Source organism: Saimiri boliviensis, chromosome 2, assembly GCF_048565385.1.
Source record: "Saimiri boliviensis isolate mSaiBol1 chromosome 2, mSaiBol1.pri, whole genome shotgun sequence".
Lineage (NCBI taxonomy): Eukaryota > Metazoa > Chordata > Mammalia > Primates > Cebidae > Saimiri > Saimiri boliviensis.
The window spans coordinates 198,299,887-198,320,033 of NC_133450.1; the positions used below are offsets into that span (position 1 = coordinate 198,299,887).

At 36.3% G+C, this 20,147-nt stretch overlaps 1 protein-coding gene and 1 long non-coding RNA gene across 4 annotated transcripts in view; both read left to right on the plus strand.

Moving 5' to 3' along the window:
- The window catches only part of SLC44A1 (solute carrier family 44 member 1), a 186,126-nt gene that overhangs the window by 58,378 nt on the left and 107,601 nt on the right, over positions 1–20,147 (plus strand). For all 3 annotated transcript variants that reach the window (XM_010336001.3, XM_003925259.4, XM_010336000.3), the window contains exon 3: positions 4,406–4,548. In XM_010336001.3, coding sequence (XP_010334303.1) covers positions 4,406–4,548 — 143 coding nt within the window. The remainder of the gene's footprint in view (positions 1–4,405; positions 4,549–20,147) is intronic.
- On the plus strand, positions 4,556–18,243 carry LOC141583764 (uncharacterized). The gene is made up of 2 exons (XR_012516656.1): positions 4,556–16,228; positions 16,350–18,243. It is a non-coding gene; the product is annotated as an uncharacterized LOC141583764 (long non-coding RNA).

Consider the following 20,147-nt stretch of genomic DNA (forward strand, 5'->3'; position numbering starts at 1 on the left):
GATTGGCAAAAGTTTAAAATTAATTTTGTTTAATTTGTTTACATAAATTCTCACTCTGCATCAGGCTTTTCTAGGGTAGGATACTAATCTTGCCCTATCTGCTGGGTCCTAATAGCCCTCTGTGTCTCAGGGTTCTTAAAAGAAGAGAAACAAGCCAAATATTCCAAGGTTTTACAAATCAGTTTTTATGAGATCAAGCCCAAGCACTGAAGAGATACGGGCAGGATAGAGGTGAAGTGAAGGAGGTGATATCTGAGAAAAAGAGAGTCTGCATATGTTTTCATTAATTCCAGGGGAGAGGGCTGTAAGCAGAACTCCTTTTTCCCCTATCTTTTTAATTTGAAACATTTTGCCATATTCATGCACCATCTCCCACCCACTCTATACGTGTTTTTGTTGACCATTTTTTTCAAAACTAAATGAAGTCCTTCTGCCTTGCTCAGTTGCATAGTAAAAGCTCCAGGTATAAAATTCAAACATGCTTGTAAAATAAAAATGTGTCCTATTTTTTTTTTAACTAATAGCAAATAAAAGTAAACAAAAGCCCTCCTTAAGTACAACTAGACCTTGTGATATAAAGGGAAAATGAGCACAGTTCATTAATGAGCAAATTGTCTTTCTCCCACTTAGGCAGTCGGTACTTATGAGGTGCCAGATCATGCCTCTGAGCCACCATCCCTGTATGCCTTCATCTGACTTGAATCACCTCCTGTTTGTGAATAAATTTGTCTGTTCCTCTTCCCTTTCTCAAAATAGCAGTGCTGAAAGCACTTCCATAGCTCACTCATTTGAACATTTTAGCCATGGTTTTCTTCCTTGCTTATAGTTTTACTTTCTCTCTAAGATGGCCTTCTACTACATGCTTATGAAAGCCTTCCTTACCCCTTATCATTTGCTAAATTAATGTGATTTTTCCTCCTGTTGAATGCCCTTTCCCTCCTCTCTCTACTGAACCATTAAATTATTGAGTGTATTCTGTAAAGTTTCTCTCACCCCCACTTTAATTTTATGTGCCACATTTTTTCCCTTCTGAAACTATATTGCTTTCCACATTTGGATTTTAGAATTTTTCTTTTTAAAGAGATTGTATTTTTAATTATATTTGGCCTAGTTCCCCATTGTCAGTGCTTGTACCATATGAGAAGTCCCTAGGATAATAGTCATGGTTTCTTCTTATCTTATTAGCTTATTATTCTCCTGGCCCACCCCCTACCCCTGGCAGCTTCTCACCCTCTCTAATGCTTCTGGAAGCTACTAAGAAGTTTAAGTGGCCTGTGTGAAAATATGTCAGTGTCCCAATTTAGCATATATATGTAACATTCACAATTTATACCCCTGCCTACATCCCAGAGGGATGTGAGGTGGCTTATGATAAAGAAAAAAACCCACATGTCCAACAGTACTGTTAAAAATAGTCAGAAAAGGAAATCAGAAACCACTTAAAGGAATCTGTAACACAATGTACTTATCAAACATAGGAAGAAAATTTCTATAAAAAGTGAAAGAAGAACATAACCTTTTAATTATGTAACAACTTTGCTATTCTAGATTAGTAGTGAAAGAAGATTGTAATTGTGGTCTGAAAATATTTTTATATGGTAGCAAAATTATATTCTTACTGTTCCCCCCTAGAAATTTTTGTTCTAAAATAGAGAACTGAAGGGGTTTTTGTTAGTGTCCAATTACCGTTGTTAACCTCTTTAGTCTGACTTCCCCATTCAAATTCACCGCTAACAGCTACCATTTATTGATCACCTGCCATGGATCAGACATTCAGCTAGGGACTGGATATGTGTTATTTCATTTAGTTTTCATCATTAGGCTGTGAAATAGATGGTATTACTCTGTATTAGAGATGAGGAGGAAACAGAGTCTAAGTATGTAATTAGATCAAAGTCACACAGATAGTAATTGGTAGAGTGAGGGTTTGAATCCAGGTTTTACTGAATACAGAGTCCATTCCCTTATCATTAATCTGTGAGGCTTGTTAAAAAATGTGTTGGAGGCCAGGAGTGGTAGCTCATGCCTGTAATCCTAGCATTTGGGGTGGCCGAGATGGATGGATCACCTGAGGTCAGGAGTTTGAGACCAGCCTGGCCAACATGGTGAAACCCTGTCTCTACTAAAAAAATTAGCCTGGTGTGGTGTGCATGCCTGTAGTCCAAGCTACGCAGGAGGCTGAGACAGGAAAATCGCTTGAACCCGGGAGGCAGAGGTTGCAGTGAGCCGAGATTGTGTCACTGCACTCCAGCCTGGATGACTGGAGTGACTAGACTCCATCTCAAAAAAAAAAAAAAAAAAAAAAAAAAAAAAAGACGTGTTGGAAAGGTTAGCTATTAAACCTCTTAATACTCACCTCCTTTTCCAGTTTTTACTCAGCACAAGGCTTTTTAACTTGCAGTTCAAAGATATGCTTAAAATGGTATGGTATGTAAATATGCAAATATGTATGCAGAGGATTAAATTTTTTTCTCACATGTCTTAGTATTGGGTTGAAGTTCTGAGGTGGGATTGATTACCCTACAGTGTCCTTGGAGAAGTCAGGAGATGGGGAGAGGGGCGAAGGGTGAGTGTGCATGAATAAGTACTGACCAGCTGTGTCTAACCCTAATGCTAGCAGTTTGGTGCTTCTTGGAGGCAGAAGGAGACTAACATGTATTGAGATATGCACTTTACATGTAACATGTGTTATCTCATGTGATTTTCACAACAGCTTTTGTGATAAGTGGTTTTTAACCTTAATTTATAGGTGGCAAACAGAGGCATAGAATTAAGCAAGTTTGCTCAAGGTCACCCAAGATTGAAGGTCACCCAAGAAGAAAATGGAGTCATCAGTATTCCATTGATCAACGCAGGCTTTCTGACCTAAAAACCCACCATCTTTCCCTTATAGCATGTTCTCATTCCTAATAATAGTATCTAACAGCTATTAATAGCTAAGACTTTATTGAGCTCTTACTATGTGCCAGGCAGCTGTTTTCTTTTTAATCACTTTACTGGATTATATCATTTAATCCTTATAACAGCCCAATGAGCTACCTACACTCATTATCTCAATTTTACAGATGAGTAAATTGAGACAGAAAGTTGAAGCTAGTGAGTAGCAAATTAGGAATAGTCTCTACTCTGTCTACTTTTGCACACGGTATAGTTTTCAATAAGTTTCTACTGACTGTAGCTATGCTTTTTATTCTTTCCTCGTAGCTCCCTTACCTGCACAATGAAAGTACAGGGGTTATTTAGAAAAGACTTTGTTTGCTTTTTTAGGTAAGTATATTTAAAGGGGAAATACTTTTCTCTGAGGAATTGTATATGATTATAGTATTTTCCACTGTAGGCCTTAGATCTAGCAGGGCTATTTAGATAAGTACTGCTCATGATACTTGGCTGTGATTAATTAAATAATGGTAGTCTCTGCCTTCTTAGCCACTTTACTGAAGATAATAAAAAGTTAATCTTTTAATGACCAGGTTGTAAGAATAGTTGTTAACCTCAGTCTTTCCCCCCAATACAATCAATTTATCAGTAGTGATTCACTTCCTCTTCTTTTGGCTAGTAGCTTGCTGTCAAGCGTAGGCTTTTATTGATTTGTTTTGGTCAGTGCATGCTTGACTTAGCAAGCATGATGTGCTTCTGAAGTATCTACCATTTGCCTTTAGTACTGTGATGAAGCATATTCCCATGAAATGAAGTGACCTTTGCAGTATACAAAGCAAGCACTTTTACTCCCCTCGTCTTCAGTATTAAGAACATAAGAACATGGCACTGCTTCATGATATAATTCTTTGACTTGTATATAGCTTTATTGCAGGAAGGAAACAGTAGTGTGTGTGTACTGAAGCGATAGTAATTCAAAACCCACGTTCCAGTTTTTCTCTGAATTTGTTTCTTTCATCCTTTGCTGATGTTCACTTAACAGAACCCCTTTACAACCAAATGAAACTAAAGAATGAGGGAAGCTGGGTTTGATTCTATTTTCTGATCTTTGCTAGCTTTGATGGCCTTGGATAAACTTGTTTAATGTCTCTAGGCCTCAGTTTCTTCATCAGGAGGATTAGAGATAACATACAACAAGCACCTATTAAGAGTACACAGACTGCCACAGAGCAGATGTTCTATATTGAGAAGCTGCTGTTATTACTATTATTATTATTATAAAATTCAAAGATGATCTAATGATGTAAAGGTTGGGATTTGTTTTGTTATGATAGTAAATAGTGTTTCCCTATGGACTTCTTTGTACTGCTTATGTGCAATCCAAGGAAAACAGTGGAAGTGTTTGCAATAAGGAAAGATAGCTCTTTGTTCCCTTCAGCAGACAAAAGACTCTCATTATCGTATCAACTAGTGACTGTTGGCTATTGAAATGGTTTATTTGTATTTTTTTTTTCTGTTTCTTTCCTAGGGATTTATTTGTGGCTTTTCAATAGCAACAGGTGCAGCAGCAAGACTAGTGTCAGGATACGACAGCTATGGAAATATCTGTGGGCAGAAAAATACAAAGTTGGAAGCAATACCTAACAGTGGCATGGACCACACCCAGCGGAAGTGAGTAGACTGTTGCTGAATGATGAACACATGGGAACTTTGAAAGGGGCACAGAGAAAATCCTGCTATTCCTACTGTTTGAAAGATAATATCTTACCAAATATTATTTTTATGTGACTTCTGTTGGTGTGTTTGATTTTTTTTCCACTGAACCCTTGAATCATTCTTGGTTTTGGTCTACAAATATATTCTTCGGGAAACAGAATTAGCTACCATGTTAAAATGGCTACCTTTACCCATGTTAATGTTAATGGATAAAGGCTCGATTTGAACAGGTTATTCTTTTACTCTTTTTTTTTTTTTCCATTAGTCTTTAAGTTATACACTAAGTTTTAACCCTGTAACATTTTCCCCTAAGATTATACTTAATGGGAGACAGAGGGATGAGAATGGATTTTGAAATATTAACATTATAAAAAACATTTTATGTTGTATCATTTATAAGTACACATAAGTTTCCAGTTTTATAAAAGATACATTTTCTTTGTCAAACTTTAACATTTTCTTTAGGTTCTCAATATTCATCTTTTAGATTTCACGAAATTTCTGACTTAATTGATTTTTTCTTCAAAAGAGCTGTGATTTTGTTTTTAATATCTATGGAGAAAATAGATTTAATTTAGCATATTTTATGTATGATGCTAATATATTTGTACAGACCATATATTTATGCCCCATGAAACCTTATTAGGCATTTAAAATATCTAATTTGTTCTTCAGAATTAACAAAACTAATTTTAAGGTAGCAGGCTAACTAATCCTGTTAATGCACTTTATAGGAAAAGGCTAAGCAGGTAACATTTTTAAGGTTATAGGTCTATTATAAAGCATTTTCCAGGAAAGTAATATGTAACAACTGTATTTGTTATTATATAAATCTGTCAGTTAAATCTGGGCCCCTAGTGGGAAGTATGATTAATTTGATAATGTCACAAACCTGAAGAAATCCAAATAGTTAATTTCTCAGTGTTATTCCTCCCATTAATGAAGACAAGATAATGCAGTTTAAACAAAATTTTAAGTAACAACAATGAGTATTTGTATAGCATGCCAAAGTCAACTAGCATATGATACCACCCTGTGAGGTAGGTATAACAGAGGCCTGGAAGATTGAAGTAATTTTCCCAAAGTCACATGGCTGGTGGGCGGTAGAATATCCAGCCCAGAAATTGAGTTTTTCTCTTGATACACACCTGCATCCATTGAGAGAAGTGAAAATTGGACTCTTAGCAATTTGAAGGATTGTTACATTTATTCTTTATGATTGCTTCATGGCAAATTTTAGAATGTATGTTATTTCTTGTAACAAGACTACCCATATCCTTTTTGTTTATTTTTATTTTGAAATAACTTTAGACTCATAGAAGTTACAAAAATAGTGTAGAGTTCCACAGTACTATTTTTTTTTTTTTGTAGATACCATCTACTTTTGAGATGGAGTCTCACTCTCTTGCCCAGGCTGGAGTGCAGTGGTGCAATCTTGGCTCACTGCAACCTCTGCTGCCTGAGTTCCAAGGAGATTCTCCTGCCTCAGCCTCCAGAGTAGCAAGGATTACAGGCACCTGCCACTGTGTCTGGCTAATTTTTGTATTTTTAGTAGAGATGGGGTTTCACCATGTTGGCCACACTGATCTTGAACTCCTGACCTCGTGTCGTGATCCACCTGCTTCAGCCTCCCAACATACAGGGATTGGTCGTGAGCCACCGTGCCCAGTCAATTTAACTGTTTAATGCTGCTGACATGTATCAAATACAAAATATTACAATTTAGATAATTGAGAAGAGGAAAAGGGATCTACTCCCTCAGGTCTTCTACTTACATGGGATTGGAATCATTTTTGTGGATCCTTTCATAACTTGCCATGACTCCAAGTACATTCTCACCATAAAGTTTGTGTAAATGCCACTCTTTATATTTAACCTTGTGGTGATTCATCTGTTCAGTGGAGCAGATTGCAAATCCTAGAATTATTCTATGTACATTTTGGCCTCTTCCAAGAGAGGCTACTTATTATTCTGAAAAAGTGGTCACTGTTCCCTGAATGCTTAGCATAGTCAAGAGCCATTCACATAGAGGGAAAATAGTTTCCCAAGTGTAGCTGTTCTTTAATTCATGTACACATGCTTACAATTTATTTTTGATTTTGACTTTATCTTCTCTTACAGTATGACCTTTTTAGTGCTAACCTACTTAAATATTTCTGTCTATAAATGTTTATCTAAAAAAATGAAGAGGCTTTTTTTTTACTTTCTCAGATAAGTCTATGATATTTTGATTTGAAAAAAGACAGGAAAGCAGCAGTCTTTGTGTTTGCCATCCTCTTCTTCCATCCTCTTCTTCCTCCTGAAGATGCATTCGTTTCCTTCCTTTACACTTACTTCCTCGTACTTTTTTGCTTCCTTATGGATTGTAGGCCCTTCTGTAGCTATACAGTATTTTTACACCTGTTTGGCTCACTTTCTCCCATTCCTTACTGTCAGCCCCTACTACAGTAGCTGGTCTTACTAGGACCTTCTTACATATTTGTTGAAAAAGTCAACAGATCAGTCCTCTAAAATATCAACTATAACTCTTTCTTGCCTTCATGAATATTGTTTCTTCTATCAGGAAAAAAAAAATTCCTCCCAATCTTCACGTGGCAAAACTCTACTCATCCTTCAGCCCTCAACATAAATGTCACTTCCCAGAGAGGCCTTTTTATTGTCACAGTTTAAATCTGATATTCAAAAGTACTCTCATTGTATCCTGTAATATGTGTAATTATGTACTTATTTTTTGATTGTTTGTTAAATGTGTATCCTAAGTGCCATGAGAGAAGAGGTGAGATATATTTGATTCATTGCTGTGTCTCAGATCCTAGCTCACTTCCTAGAGCATAGTAGGCACTCATTTAAATCTTGTTGAATAGATAAATCAGTTTATTTCCTTAGAAAATATTTTAAGAATTAGTGAGTCTGAGGATTTGAATATTTTAAAATTATTAATGCATATTGCTGAATGGCTTTCCGTAAAGACCGTTCCATTTATATTCCCACCAACAGTGTCTGAGATTACTTTATCTTTGCTAGTATTATTAGTTTTTATTATTTACTAATTTATTAGGCCAGAAAATGGTGTTTTATAGTTTTAATTTGCATGTCTTTGATTATTAATGAATGTGAACCTTTTTTCCCCCATGTTTGTTAGCCTCTCATGAAGACTGTTGTGCTAGCATATCTATTCTTGGTCATCTTATCTCTAATCTGCTCTATCCTTTATACTTGATAAGATTAAGTTCTTTAAAATAGGGCTCTTATGTTGTCATTTCCCACCTCAAGAGCCTTTCCTTTGGTGGTGGTGTCTCTAGCATCAAAGAAGAGCCTCTCAGCCCTGCCCTTTCAGACCTTTTGTGATCTGGACCTGTCTCACCTATTCAGTCTCCTCCCACTGTTCCTCAGTGTGATATTCTTATTGTCCAAGACATTCAATTGATTCTTACCTCTTTGCTGTTCCTTCTACCTGTCTGCCAGTCTGAATTCTTGAAACACTTAAGACACGTCTCATAACTAACCCCTGTATGAAATGTTTCAAAACTAACCTTATCTGTAGTGAGCTTTCCTTTCCTTTACCTGAAATTTTCTAAATTTACTTGTTATTCTACTGCCTTAGTTTACGCTCTAACTGTATTTTGTGTTTCTCATTTGTCTGTATTAATTGGCAGTTGCTAGATAACAGTGTTACAATAAACTTAGTAGCTTAAAACAAGACACATTTGTGATCACTTTCGGTGGGTCAGAAATCTGTGGCTTACCTGGGTCTTCAGCCACAGAGTCGCTCACAAGCTGCCCTTAAGTTGCTGGTCAGGGCTGGGATTTCATCGGAGGTTCAGTGAGGGCAGGTTCCCCTTCCAAGCTCTTGTGGTTGTTGGCAGCATATTTCCTTGAGGATTGTTGGACTGAGGGCCTTTGTTCCTCTCTGGCTGCCGTTTTTTTGATGGTGGGGATGAGGGTGATAGTAATATATTTTGAACTCTGATTAGGAATTCCAAAAACATACTTTTTCTGCCACATTCTAGATTGTCTACAGCCTTTAGGTCTATAATATGTAAGTAGCCTTAGAGTGTATATGTCAATTTTAGATAGAAAATTATCATTATTATTATTATTACTATTGGAGGCAGAGTTTCACTCTGTCACCCAGGCTGGAGTGCAGTGGCGCAATCTCAGTTCACTGCAACCTCCACCTCCTGGGTTCAAGCGATTCTCCTGCCTCAGCCTCCCATGTAGCTGGGACCACAGGCATGCACCATTACACCTGGCTAATTTTTTTTTTGTATTTTTAGTAGACATTGGGTTTTGCCGTGTTGCCCAAGCGGGTCTCAAACTCCTGAGCTCAGGCAATCTGCCCGGCTCAGCCTCCAAAGTGCCAGGATTACAGGCATGAGCCACTGCACCCAGCCTTATTATATTATTATTATTCCCAGAGAGGAAGCTCCCTATCTTCCATACCTATTTGGACAGAGCAGTGATTATCCTATTTAGTTGTAAGATACCTGAATAAATGAGTGTGTGGACTGAGCTGGGGCAAAAGGTCTCACTTTGTTGACCTCTGGGAGAAGATTGGGGTGAGGGCAAGGGTGCTGTGCTTCTACTAAAGATGTTCCCATGTGTTGGGTGCCTGAGATGGGAGAAGATATGGCAAAGTGACGGTAGCTCCTAGTAAGCATAGGTTATCATTGTAAAGTTGGGCAACAGTTTAAGTAAGGAACTGCTCTTAATCTTTTTGACATAAGCATTATATCATTATTAGAACTCATTCTGCAAACGGTCCTAACACAGCTTAGTGTCAGCTTTCCTTATTACTCCAAGAAGTTTTCCCAGTGTGTCTCACACATCAGTATCGATTATTCTATAGAGGTTCTAAAGATATATTTTTGCACAAATCTAATTTTCTTTTTTATCTTTTTGTCTTTCTTCCAAGAAAGCCATTTAAAGTTCCAATCACTGATAAAGTCTTCATTGCCCTAAAATGCCTCTCAAATTTCAGATAATCTATATTAACAGGATGTAAAGAATTAGGGGTCTGAGGAGGATAATAGCATCTATGTATGAGTAAAATCTATAGGGGGTTCATTTTATTTGAGCTCTTTTCAATTTTCTGCGTAATCTTTACCAGAGTACCTAGTAAAAACAGAATCAGAGTGTGAGTTTTATTTCTTTCTCCTTAAGGTTCTCATTGGCAAGATTCTTAAAGCTTAAAATGTTTGTCCTAAAACGATCCTTGAGATCATTTTACAGGTGAAGAAACTGAGTCTAGGAAATGAGTGACCCGATGGTGATAGACCAGCACTCAATTCTCACCCTCAGTCAGTGCTCTTTGCATCATACACCAAAATATCATCATACACTAAAATAGATCTGGTGAGTTGTAAGGTAATTCCAGCTTCCCACCTTTTTTGCTTTGGGGCTTTCTCCCTCCCAACATTTAAAAGTGAAAGAAATTTTTAGGGGAACTTGACAAATCCCCATACATATTTTAAAAACTTTGAAGGGAACTAAAGCACTTATACAATCTAGAAAGGCTTTGAGTAATTTGAAGGCAATTTCGTGTGTTTCTTTCTCTGTCAGATAAAGAATATGAATTGTGATGATGAACTGTATTATTCTTAATTCATATTTGGATTCTTTTTTTTACCATTTATATGTTTTCAGTATTTACTGAAAAATACTTAGCTTCAAACTGATAATGAGTTTCTTTTTTAGTAGGATAATTGATTGTTTAATAGACAGTGGTCTTATTTTAGGGAAACTATTTTTATAATATCTATATGGATACAGAATAGGACTTTAGTGGCCACTGATCACCTTCTTTAAAGTCAGAGTTCTGTATCTTTTATGTCTCTGGTTCAGTCTACCCCATGATCACATATTAACCTGTGTAGAGGATTATTTAGGGGATTGTACCAATATGACAACTGTGTTCACTCTTTAAATGATTGCCAAACTTTCTGGGCCTATACTATGCCATGTAACCATCTATTTTAGGAAGAATCTTATTCTTTAATTAGTCAGCATATAAAATATGTCTCTTTTGAAGACTTTTTAGAGAGTTACCAAATCTAATTGACTGTGTATACCTGTTCCTGTTTGAAAAAAGAGCTAGAAAAATACAGATAAAATATGCTAAAATATTTGCATGGAAGGTTCTTTAATCAGCTAAGTACTTATACAGTTTTTCATTATGTGACTAGGACTTCTCTTCCTACTGATGACTTAAATCATATTGCTGTTTACTAAATGACTATCCTTCACCATTTTTGAAAATTGTGTTTATTATTTAGCCCTCAGCAGACATTTATTGTAAATCAGCTGTGTGCTACAGACCACTATTAGGAATATTAAAATAACAAGCAACCTAAGTGGCTGAAAAAAAGGTTTGGTTAAATTCATTCATTCATTTGTGAACTCTATTTCTTGGCTATCTTCTTTGAGTTAGGCACTTGAGACTATACTTTTGAGCAAAAGAAGCATACTATTTTTATCTCATGGGAATTACAGTTTAGTGGAGAAAACAGTAAAATTATCATATAATCACAAATTATTATAGCTATAGGAAGTGTTTTGAAAAGAGAGGTATAAGAGTATTGGAGAGGTTATAATGGGAGGGCCATGAGAGAGGTTACAATGGTAGGGCCCGGGCTGGTCTGAGACTGGAGTCAGTAAAATGATGCTTAGATGTCCATAGCATGCAATATATGCATAGTATTATTAAGGGAAAATAAATTGCAAACCGGTATGTACAGCATGATTTGATTTATATATGTAAAAATATACATGTACATAGGAAAGTATAGAATGACGTGAAAATGTTAACAGTGTGATTAACTGTTGAATTATGGATGTTTTAATTTTATACTTACCTCTTTTTTTCTAAGTTATCTATAATCAATATATATTACTTGGGATAATGAAAAAAAATTAAAAGGATAAAAAGACATTTGTAGTCCCTGTCCTTGAAGACCTTGCATTCTAGTGGGGAAGACAAAATACATAGATAAATTATAACAGTTCAATGTTGGAACATCATTTAAAAATGTTGTCTATTGTAAGCTGAGTGACTCCACTTTCTTGAATTCCTAACAGCAGGCTGGTGGGGAGAGGAAAATAAGGCAATTTGATGGTGGTACTGGAACCACCATTGTGTTAGTTTCCTAATGTTGCTGTGACAAATTACAATAAACTAAGCAGCTTTAAACCACAAAGTTCCATAAATCAGAAATTGAAGCAAATTCATTGCTTTAAATAACAAAGTTCTGTAAATCAGAAGTCTGTGTACAGCATAGCTTAGCTGGTTCTCTGCTATAGATTTTGAAGGCTAAAATCAAAGTGTTGGCAGGGCTGTGATTTTTTTTCTTGAGATTCTAGGGAATGAATTCTCTTCTGAGCTCATTAAGGCTGTTGACAGACTTAGTTTCATATGGCTGTAGGACTGAGTTCCTATCTCCTTGCGGGCTATAAACTCGGAGTCGTTCTCAGCTTCCAGAGGTAATCTGTATATTCTGTAGCATATATTCTATGGCTCATGACTCCCTTCCTCCAGTGTAATTGGGTCAGATTCTCGGTCTTGAATCTCTCCCCTGCAGGGCAGCATCTTAGTTACAGGTTGTACCTGTGGGTTGAAGACTCTCAGCCGGTGACTGGAGATTCAGGGACAGCGTAATGTTAGGCAGAATTTTGGAGCCCCAGTTAAACGTAAAGATGTGAACTAAATTTTCAGAAGGTAAATTTATGGAGATTTCATTGCAAATTTTTTTTTATTTTTGTCGTATTTTGGGGGTTCAAGGTAGGACTTGCATTTTATTAGGGTAAAATCAAGTAAAGTAGGCTGTAGAAGGATGATACATATAATGGTGATTGGAAAAAGAGGTGAATAGATGGTTATGAGGGTTTGGGGACTGAGAGCTGGCTCCAGGAGCCCATCTTCTGGTGAGGACGGAATTCTGATTAGAATGCCAAGCTTGGTTCTCATCAGCTGAGAAATAGTGTGGCTAAGTCTATAGGATGGAATTCTTGCTGGCCATCCTAAAGCCCAGGGAAGACTGGTCCACACAGGAAGTTGCTCCCGACTCTATCTTGTGGAGTTGTAGAAGCTTAGAAGAAGAGATGTATACATTTGTCCATTGGACTAATGCTTAAGTTTTACAGAGTATTCTACCTACTTGTTGTCAAGGTCTTCCTCAGAGCAGTCCCAATAGATGACCTGCTAGTTCTCACACTTAGGGATGAGTTTAAACAAATGGAGATGCTCTAAGCCTTGGATGAATTTGGCTTTACTTTGAGGGAAAGCACTCCTCTCTCTGTATCCTGTCAGTACTCTCTGATTCTAACTCTAACCTACTACCACTCCTACTTTAGCATAAAGTGAAAAAGAGCAGCCTAGGCACATACCTCACATAAGCTTGAATTTGAGAATTTATTTCCCTCAATTTACAAGCATTTGGAAATAGTAACATCTGTGAGGTTCTAAATGAAAACTGACTGTATTATTTATATAGATTTTTTGTTTGTTTGTTTTTGAGATGAAGTCTTGCTCTGTCACCCAGGCTGGCTGGAGTGCAATGGCAAGATCTCAACTCACTGCAACCTCTGCCTCCTGAATTCAATCAATTCTCCTGCCTTAGCCTCCCGAGTAGCTGGCAACACAAGCACCCACCACCACACCCAGCTAATTTTTGTGTTTTTATCAGAGATGGGGTTTCACCATGTTGTCGAACTGCTGACCTCAATGATCCTCCCTGCCTCAGCCTCCCAAAGTGCTGGGATTATGGGCGTAAGCCACCGCACCTGGCCTATACAGTTTTTTTCCCCCCCAAATTTTCATTCTCTCTCATGGAAAATATTAGAAGTTGTAAAGATGCTAACTAAATTTTTAGAAGGTAAATTTGTGGAGATTTCTTTGGAAAATATTTTTTGTCATATTTTGTGACCACGTTACTCTTTAGCCTAAATTTTTAAACTCTTTACAAAGATAACATCTGTATTGCTAGTGTAATTCTGCCTTTAGGATAATACTTGCTGTGGAAAATACTGCTATCATTTGAAAGAGGAGATTCAGCTACATACCTTAGAAAATATAGGAGTTGAAAGTCAAAATGTTTCACCAATTCTAAATAGGGAAGTGAAAAGCTGTTTAACAGAACGAGATGACATGTATGCAGCTAGGTGGCAAGGAAGGGATGATTGGTTTTTCTCCATGTAGTTTGACTAGGTGTGTATATTTGCCATGTCTGAGTTAAACAGCTGATAGAAATGCTCAATCTTAAGTCTCACTACTTGAGTTGGTTCTGGGTTACCTGACACCTGTAAAGTTCTTTAAAAGCTGTGATCATTGTACATGAGCTCATAGACAATGACCTTTGTAATATACTTCAGGTAATTATTAACTGCTTCAACCACAAGTCTGATACTCACTGGTTTGCCACCCATTTGTGTTTACCTGGGTGTGAGAGTTGAGGACACCTAAGAAGTTAGAGAGCACACAGTCCACACACAACCATCGTTATATCTGACCCCAATTGCAAGGTTAGGGGGTCCATAAAACCACCTATTTCCTGGCAAATAACTTGCCAGGAAGACTTACAGAACTCACTGAATGCCACTGTACTCATGGTTATGGTTTATTTTTAGGAAGGCTATAGAGTGAAATTAGCCAATAAAAGGAGTGCATGGGGCAGAGCTTCCATTGTTGTCTCCCTTGGAGAGAGTGGAGTACAGGGAGTCAGAGCACAGTACTTTCTCGTATGGGACAATATCAATATGGGACAATACACAGTGAGTGTGGCTAACCAGAGAAGCTCACCTAAGCCTCAGTGTTCATAATTTTTGTTGGGACTCTATTACATGGCTGACTCAGTCTCCAGTCTACAGCCCCTTGGGTCAAGTTGATACCATGTGATCGCAAACTCCTAATCTAAACAACATTGTTGGTCTTTCTAGGGTGCTCAACCCCCACCCTAAGTACTATGTGGTGTGGTCTATTCTGACCCTAAAACACATTGTTAGATGTCTGCCATGACCCAAGAGCACCAAGTAAACAAAGACATTCCTATAAGGCTTAGAAATTAACACCCAGAAGTGAAGGGCAAAGTCCAGATCTCTGTCTGAGTAATGTTAAACTCTTACTACACACTGGGGCTCATTAGATTAAATTGGATTTTGTAAAGTCAATTTTCAGGAAGAAATTTTAAAATATTTTATTTTATAGTTTTGTTGAGTTATAACTTACATATAGTAAAACTTTATATAGTTATCAAACTATAAAACATATTGTAAAACATACTGTATATAATTATCAAACAAAAGTTTAGTTTGAATTTTGATAACTATATACAGTCGTGCATCCTCCACCACAACCCACACATCTTTTGCTCTTAGAAAATTATCTTATGCCTCTTTGTAGTCAGTCCTTGCCCTCATTCTTGTCTCTTAGACAACCACTGATCTGTTTTTCATAGTATAGTTTTATTTTTTCTAGAATGTCATATACATAGAATTATACATTATGTAGTATTTTGTGTCCGCCTTTTTTCAACATATCACAATAATGCTACTGAGATTCATGCATGTTGTTCAGTATATCAGTGGTCAGTTCCTTTTAAATTGCTAAGAAGTATTCAATTATATGAATATAACACAGTTTATCTGTTCACTAGTTTTTTGCTATTTGGGTTATTTCAATATTTAACTTTTTTTTTTTTTTTTTTTTTTTTTTTTTTTTTTACTATTGTGAGTAATACTGCTTTAACAATCTGTTAATGTGAGTTTATCTATTTCATGACTCCTGGATAGTTAGCTATGTAGCATTGAGATTGCAGAGTCATGTGGTGAGGATGTTTAACTTTAAAAGAAATTATCAAGCTGTTTCCCAAAGTGGTTGCACCACTTTGCATTCCCACTAGGAAAGTAGGAGGGTTATATTTGCTTTACTTCCTCACAAGCATTTTGTATTATGAGATTTTTTTGTTATTTGTTTTATTTTATTTTATTTTATTTTATTTTTTTTAGAGATAGAATCTGTGTCGCACAGGTTGGAGTTCCATGGTTATTCATGGCATGGTTATAGCATACTACAGCCTCAAACTCTTGGCCTCAAGTGACCCTGAGGCTCCCAGATAGCTGGGAGTATAGGTACAGATCACCATGCCGGTCTCTGTTCTTTTTATTCTTAGCCATTCCAGTGAATTTGCAGTGGTATCTCAATGTGGTTTTAATTGCATGTTTCTAATGACCGATGATGGTGACCATCTTTTAAAGTGCTGGTTGACTATCCATCTGTTTTCTTTTGTGAAATGTTCATATCTTGCACATGTTAAAATAAACTGGTTAGTCTTAATGAGTTATAAGCACTTAAATCTGTATACAAGACCTTTGTTAGGTAAGTGTTTTGCAATTATATTTTCCAATCTTTGGTTTGCTTTTTGTTTTCTTAATGGCATCTTTTGATGAGCAAATTTTTAAATTATGATAAAGTTGAATTTGTCTTTACTAATAGCTTAGTTTTTTTGTGTCCTATCTGAGATATTATTGCCTCACCCCAAATTCACAATTTTTAATGCTTTCTTCTGAAAGTTTTTTAGTTAGCTCTTATGTTCATATATATGATTCATTTTAATTTAATTTTTGAATGTGCTGTGAAGAAAAGGTTAAAGTTTATTTTTTTTCTACAATACAAAAATACAGTTATTCCAGAAGCACTTATTGGAAAGACTATCTTCCCCGTTGAATTACTTTGGCACCTTTGTTGAAAATAGATTTTATTATAGGTTTAATGGAATGAAAGGAGGCTGATGGAGTTTCTAGTAATAGCAGCTACCAATATTATGGAGAAATAGAAATAGTATACCTCAAATTAAGTAAGCAAGAACATCATCTTTTTAATAGCACTGTTTTAAATAACTAGTTGCAGCAAATCATAATAAAAGAGATAAATAGAATATGTATAGGTGATTAGAAAGAAAAATAATACTACTTGCCAATGACCAGGGGCTATAACTTGGAATGTTTAGTAGATTCAACAAAAGCATATCTTGAAATGAAGTGCTTAAATTATAGGTTATAAAACAGATGCCTAACTAAAGTCAGTCATTTGTCTTATCAGTGCACAGAAAATACAATGAAAAATATAATACCTTGTTTTATTAAAAAATAAAATCTAACAAGATATATCTAGGACCAAATACAGAGAGTTATAGTACTTAATTTAACAAAAAACAAATAAGAGAGATGAGTAGTCTTAATATAGTAAAGATGACAGTGCTAACAAAGTTAATTTATAGATTTAATACAGTACCAGTTAAGATCCCAGTAGGATGTTCATTGAACTTGATTGATAGCATAAATCACAGAGTAAAGAACCAGGCAAGAATTTCAGAGGGGAAATGTTTTTACATTGTTTCTCATTCACAAAATAATTTAAAAGGATTAGAAGTAGGTGCATATGTTATATGACAATGAAATGGGAATAAAAAAGATCAGGAATTACACAATGGAAGTAGAGAAGTGATGAGACCAGAAATCTAGGCTAAGCGTAGTTACTGACATTAAGCACTAAATTAACTGTGAACTTTCCGGTTTTATAGGCAGGAAGGGAAATGCACGGTTTCATCAGAGGTTGCAGATCCAAAAGCCCCTAGGCATACAGTATAAATCACTTACATGGGTTGGGTATAAAACAACAGAAATGTTGGACACCCTGAACTTTATATGTGTGTGCCCCATATGAAGGAGATCGCTGCTAATTGGGTGAGTTTTGGCATGTGAGTAGATGCAGGCAGTGATGCTAAGTTTTTGAAAGAAGCCGGAAGTCTGTTTGTGAGAAGAAGAGTGTATCAGTATTAGGATTTTTAAATGTCGTCAGTATACTAGCCAAATAAAAGGTAGGAGTGAAGGATTACTCATTGTGTGAGTAAAGATTGTGTATCTATAGTTGTTATTATCTAATTAATAATTGTGTTACTTAGAGGAAAATAAAAGGGGTATTGCCATTCTAGGGCGAAACCTGTTCCAAATGACAGTAACAAGACTACCTGGACACAGGTTAATAGCAATGATGGAAACAAAATAGAAACAGCAGAAATAAAAACTGTTAAAGCAATTAGTGTTTAACAAAAAATGTGGGTTGAGTGATATTGTGAAGAAAGCTATATTTAGATCTATTTTAACCTCATACCATGCAAAATAAGTTCCATGTGTGTTAAGTATTTTAAAGTGAATATTCTACTTTGTATAATTGAATATTCTTCTTTAATGAACAGAAATTATACTTTGTAAATTTCAGTGTTATAAATATTATACTTTGTATAATTTCAACAATTGATATATTGTTAAAGCAATAAAGAAATTAAGTAAGGCCAGGCGTGGTGGCCTGTGATCTCAGTTGAGGTGGGCGGATTTCCTGAGGTCAGGAGTTCAAGACCAGCCTGGCCAACATGGTGAAACCCCCTCTCTATTTAAAAATAATACAAAAATTAGCTGGGCATGGTGGGGGGCACCTGTAATCTCAGTTACTCAGAAGGCTGAGGCAGGAGAATTGCTTGAACCCAGGAGGTAGAAGTTGCAGTGTGCTGGGATTGTGCCATTGCACTCCACCTGGGCTACAAAGCAAAACTCCGTCTCAAAAAAAAAAAAAAAAAAAAGAAAGAAAGAAAAGAAAAGAAATTAAGTAGTTCCAAGGTAGGCATGTTTGATTATCAAAAATTTGATTCTCTGATATAAAAGCAATACAATGGGAACAACATACAGTTTTTCTATAATGGGTAAGATTTTTCATGCAATTGGGGATGTGTCCGTATGGGTAGATCCAGTAGGCAAATATCAAAGGACAGTTTACACTGTTGAAAATAACAACAATAATGTTTGACCTACGATCTTCATTTGTAAAAATGAAAATAATAGCAGTACTTCCTTGGGCATTTTAGAGGACTAAAGATCATAAATCATGTATACTCCTTAGCCCAGTGCCTAGTACCATGAACATTAACTGCTGTTTATTATAAACGTCTTCATTACCATCATCCAAAAACAAGCTTCAAAATTACTTATCAAGGGTTCTTTCCTTTTCACCTAAATGAGGAAAACATAGCTATTTTAACCAACTGTTACATTTATGTAGTTTACAAAGTACTCTCACATACTGTCTCATTGATTCTCACTATCTCTGGGAACTGTTTAAATTTTTTCTCAGTGGAGGCTTGCAGGGTTCACTCTTTTATAGACACAGCTTGGTCTTCATCATCACCCTTAATTGTTTTACCTATAAAATCAATTCAGAGTAATTAAAAAATCCCCCACTCTCACCTTGGGCTTCTCTCCGTCCATCTTGCATTGCATGTCCTTTTTTGCCCACTGCAGTTATTCTTTGACCTCTAGTCCTTTGACTCCGGTACTTTCTCCCAAGTGCTTTTTAATTTTTCTTTTCTGAGACAGAATCTTGCTCTGTGGCCCAGGTGGGAGTGCAGTGGTGTGATCTCAGCTCACTGCAACCTCTGCCTCCTGGGTTCGAGTGAGTCTCCTGCCTCAGCCTCCTGAGTAACTGGGATTACAGTTGTGTGCCACCACGCCTGGCTAATTTTTTTTTTTTTTTTTTTTTTTGTAGAGATGGGGTTTCACTGTGTTGGCAAGGCTGGTCTCAAACTCCTGGCCTCAAGCAATCCACCTGCCTCAGCCTCCCAAATTGCTGGGATTGCAGGCATGAGCCACCATGCCTGGCCTGCAAGTGTTCTTTTTGCTCTACTTTCATCCTTGTTTTTTTATTGTAATATAATTTTTTCATAATGTTGTGACAATATCTAGTATATATCTATGCCTTACTCTGCCTTACTCAGAAATTTGAAAGAAAACTATGATAGGCAAAGGATTCCAATGGACATTTCTTCAAAGCCAGTATATGAATGGTTAACAGGCACATGAAAAGATATCCAGCATTGATAGCTATCAAGAAATGCAAATCAAAACCACAATGAGTTACTCTTTCACATCTACTAGAGTAATTATAATAAAAAGGTAGTTATAGATGTTGGTGAGGATGTGGAGAAATTGCAGCCCTCATACATTGCTTCTGGGGATGTAAAATGGAATAGCTACTCTGGTAAACAATATGACAGTCCATCCAAATATCAAACATAGAGTTACCATATGATCCAGCAATTCCACTTCTTAGTATCTACCCAAGAGAACTAAAAACACGTGTCCCCACAAAGACTTGTACACAAACATTCATAGCAGCAGCATCATCTAATAGCCAAAAACAGAAAACAGCACAAATGTGCATGAACTGATGACAGGATAAACAAAATGTGGTATATCCACACAATGAAAAGGTATCCAGCCATTAAAAGGCATGAAGTACTTATATATAACATGGCATGGATGAACCTTGAAAGTGTTATACTACGTAAAAGAAGCCAGCCACATACTGTATGATTCTGTTTATATGAAATTTGTAGAATAGGCAAATCTATAGAGACTTAAAGTAGATTAGTAGTTGCCTAGGCCTAGGGAGTAGGAGTACATGGAAGATATTCACTTGTTTTCAGTTGCCTATAGCAACTGGGTAATTTATA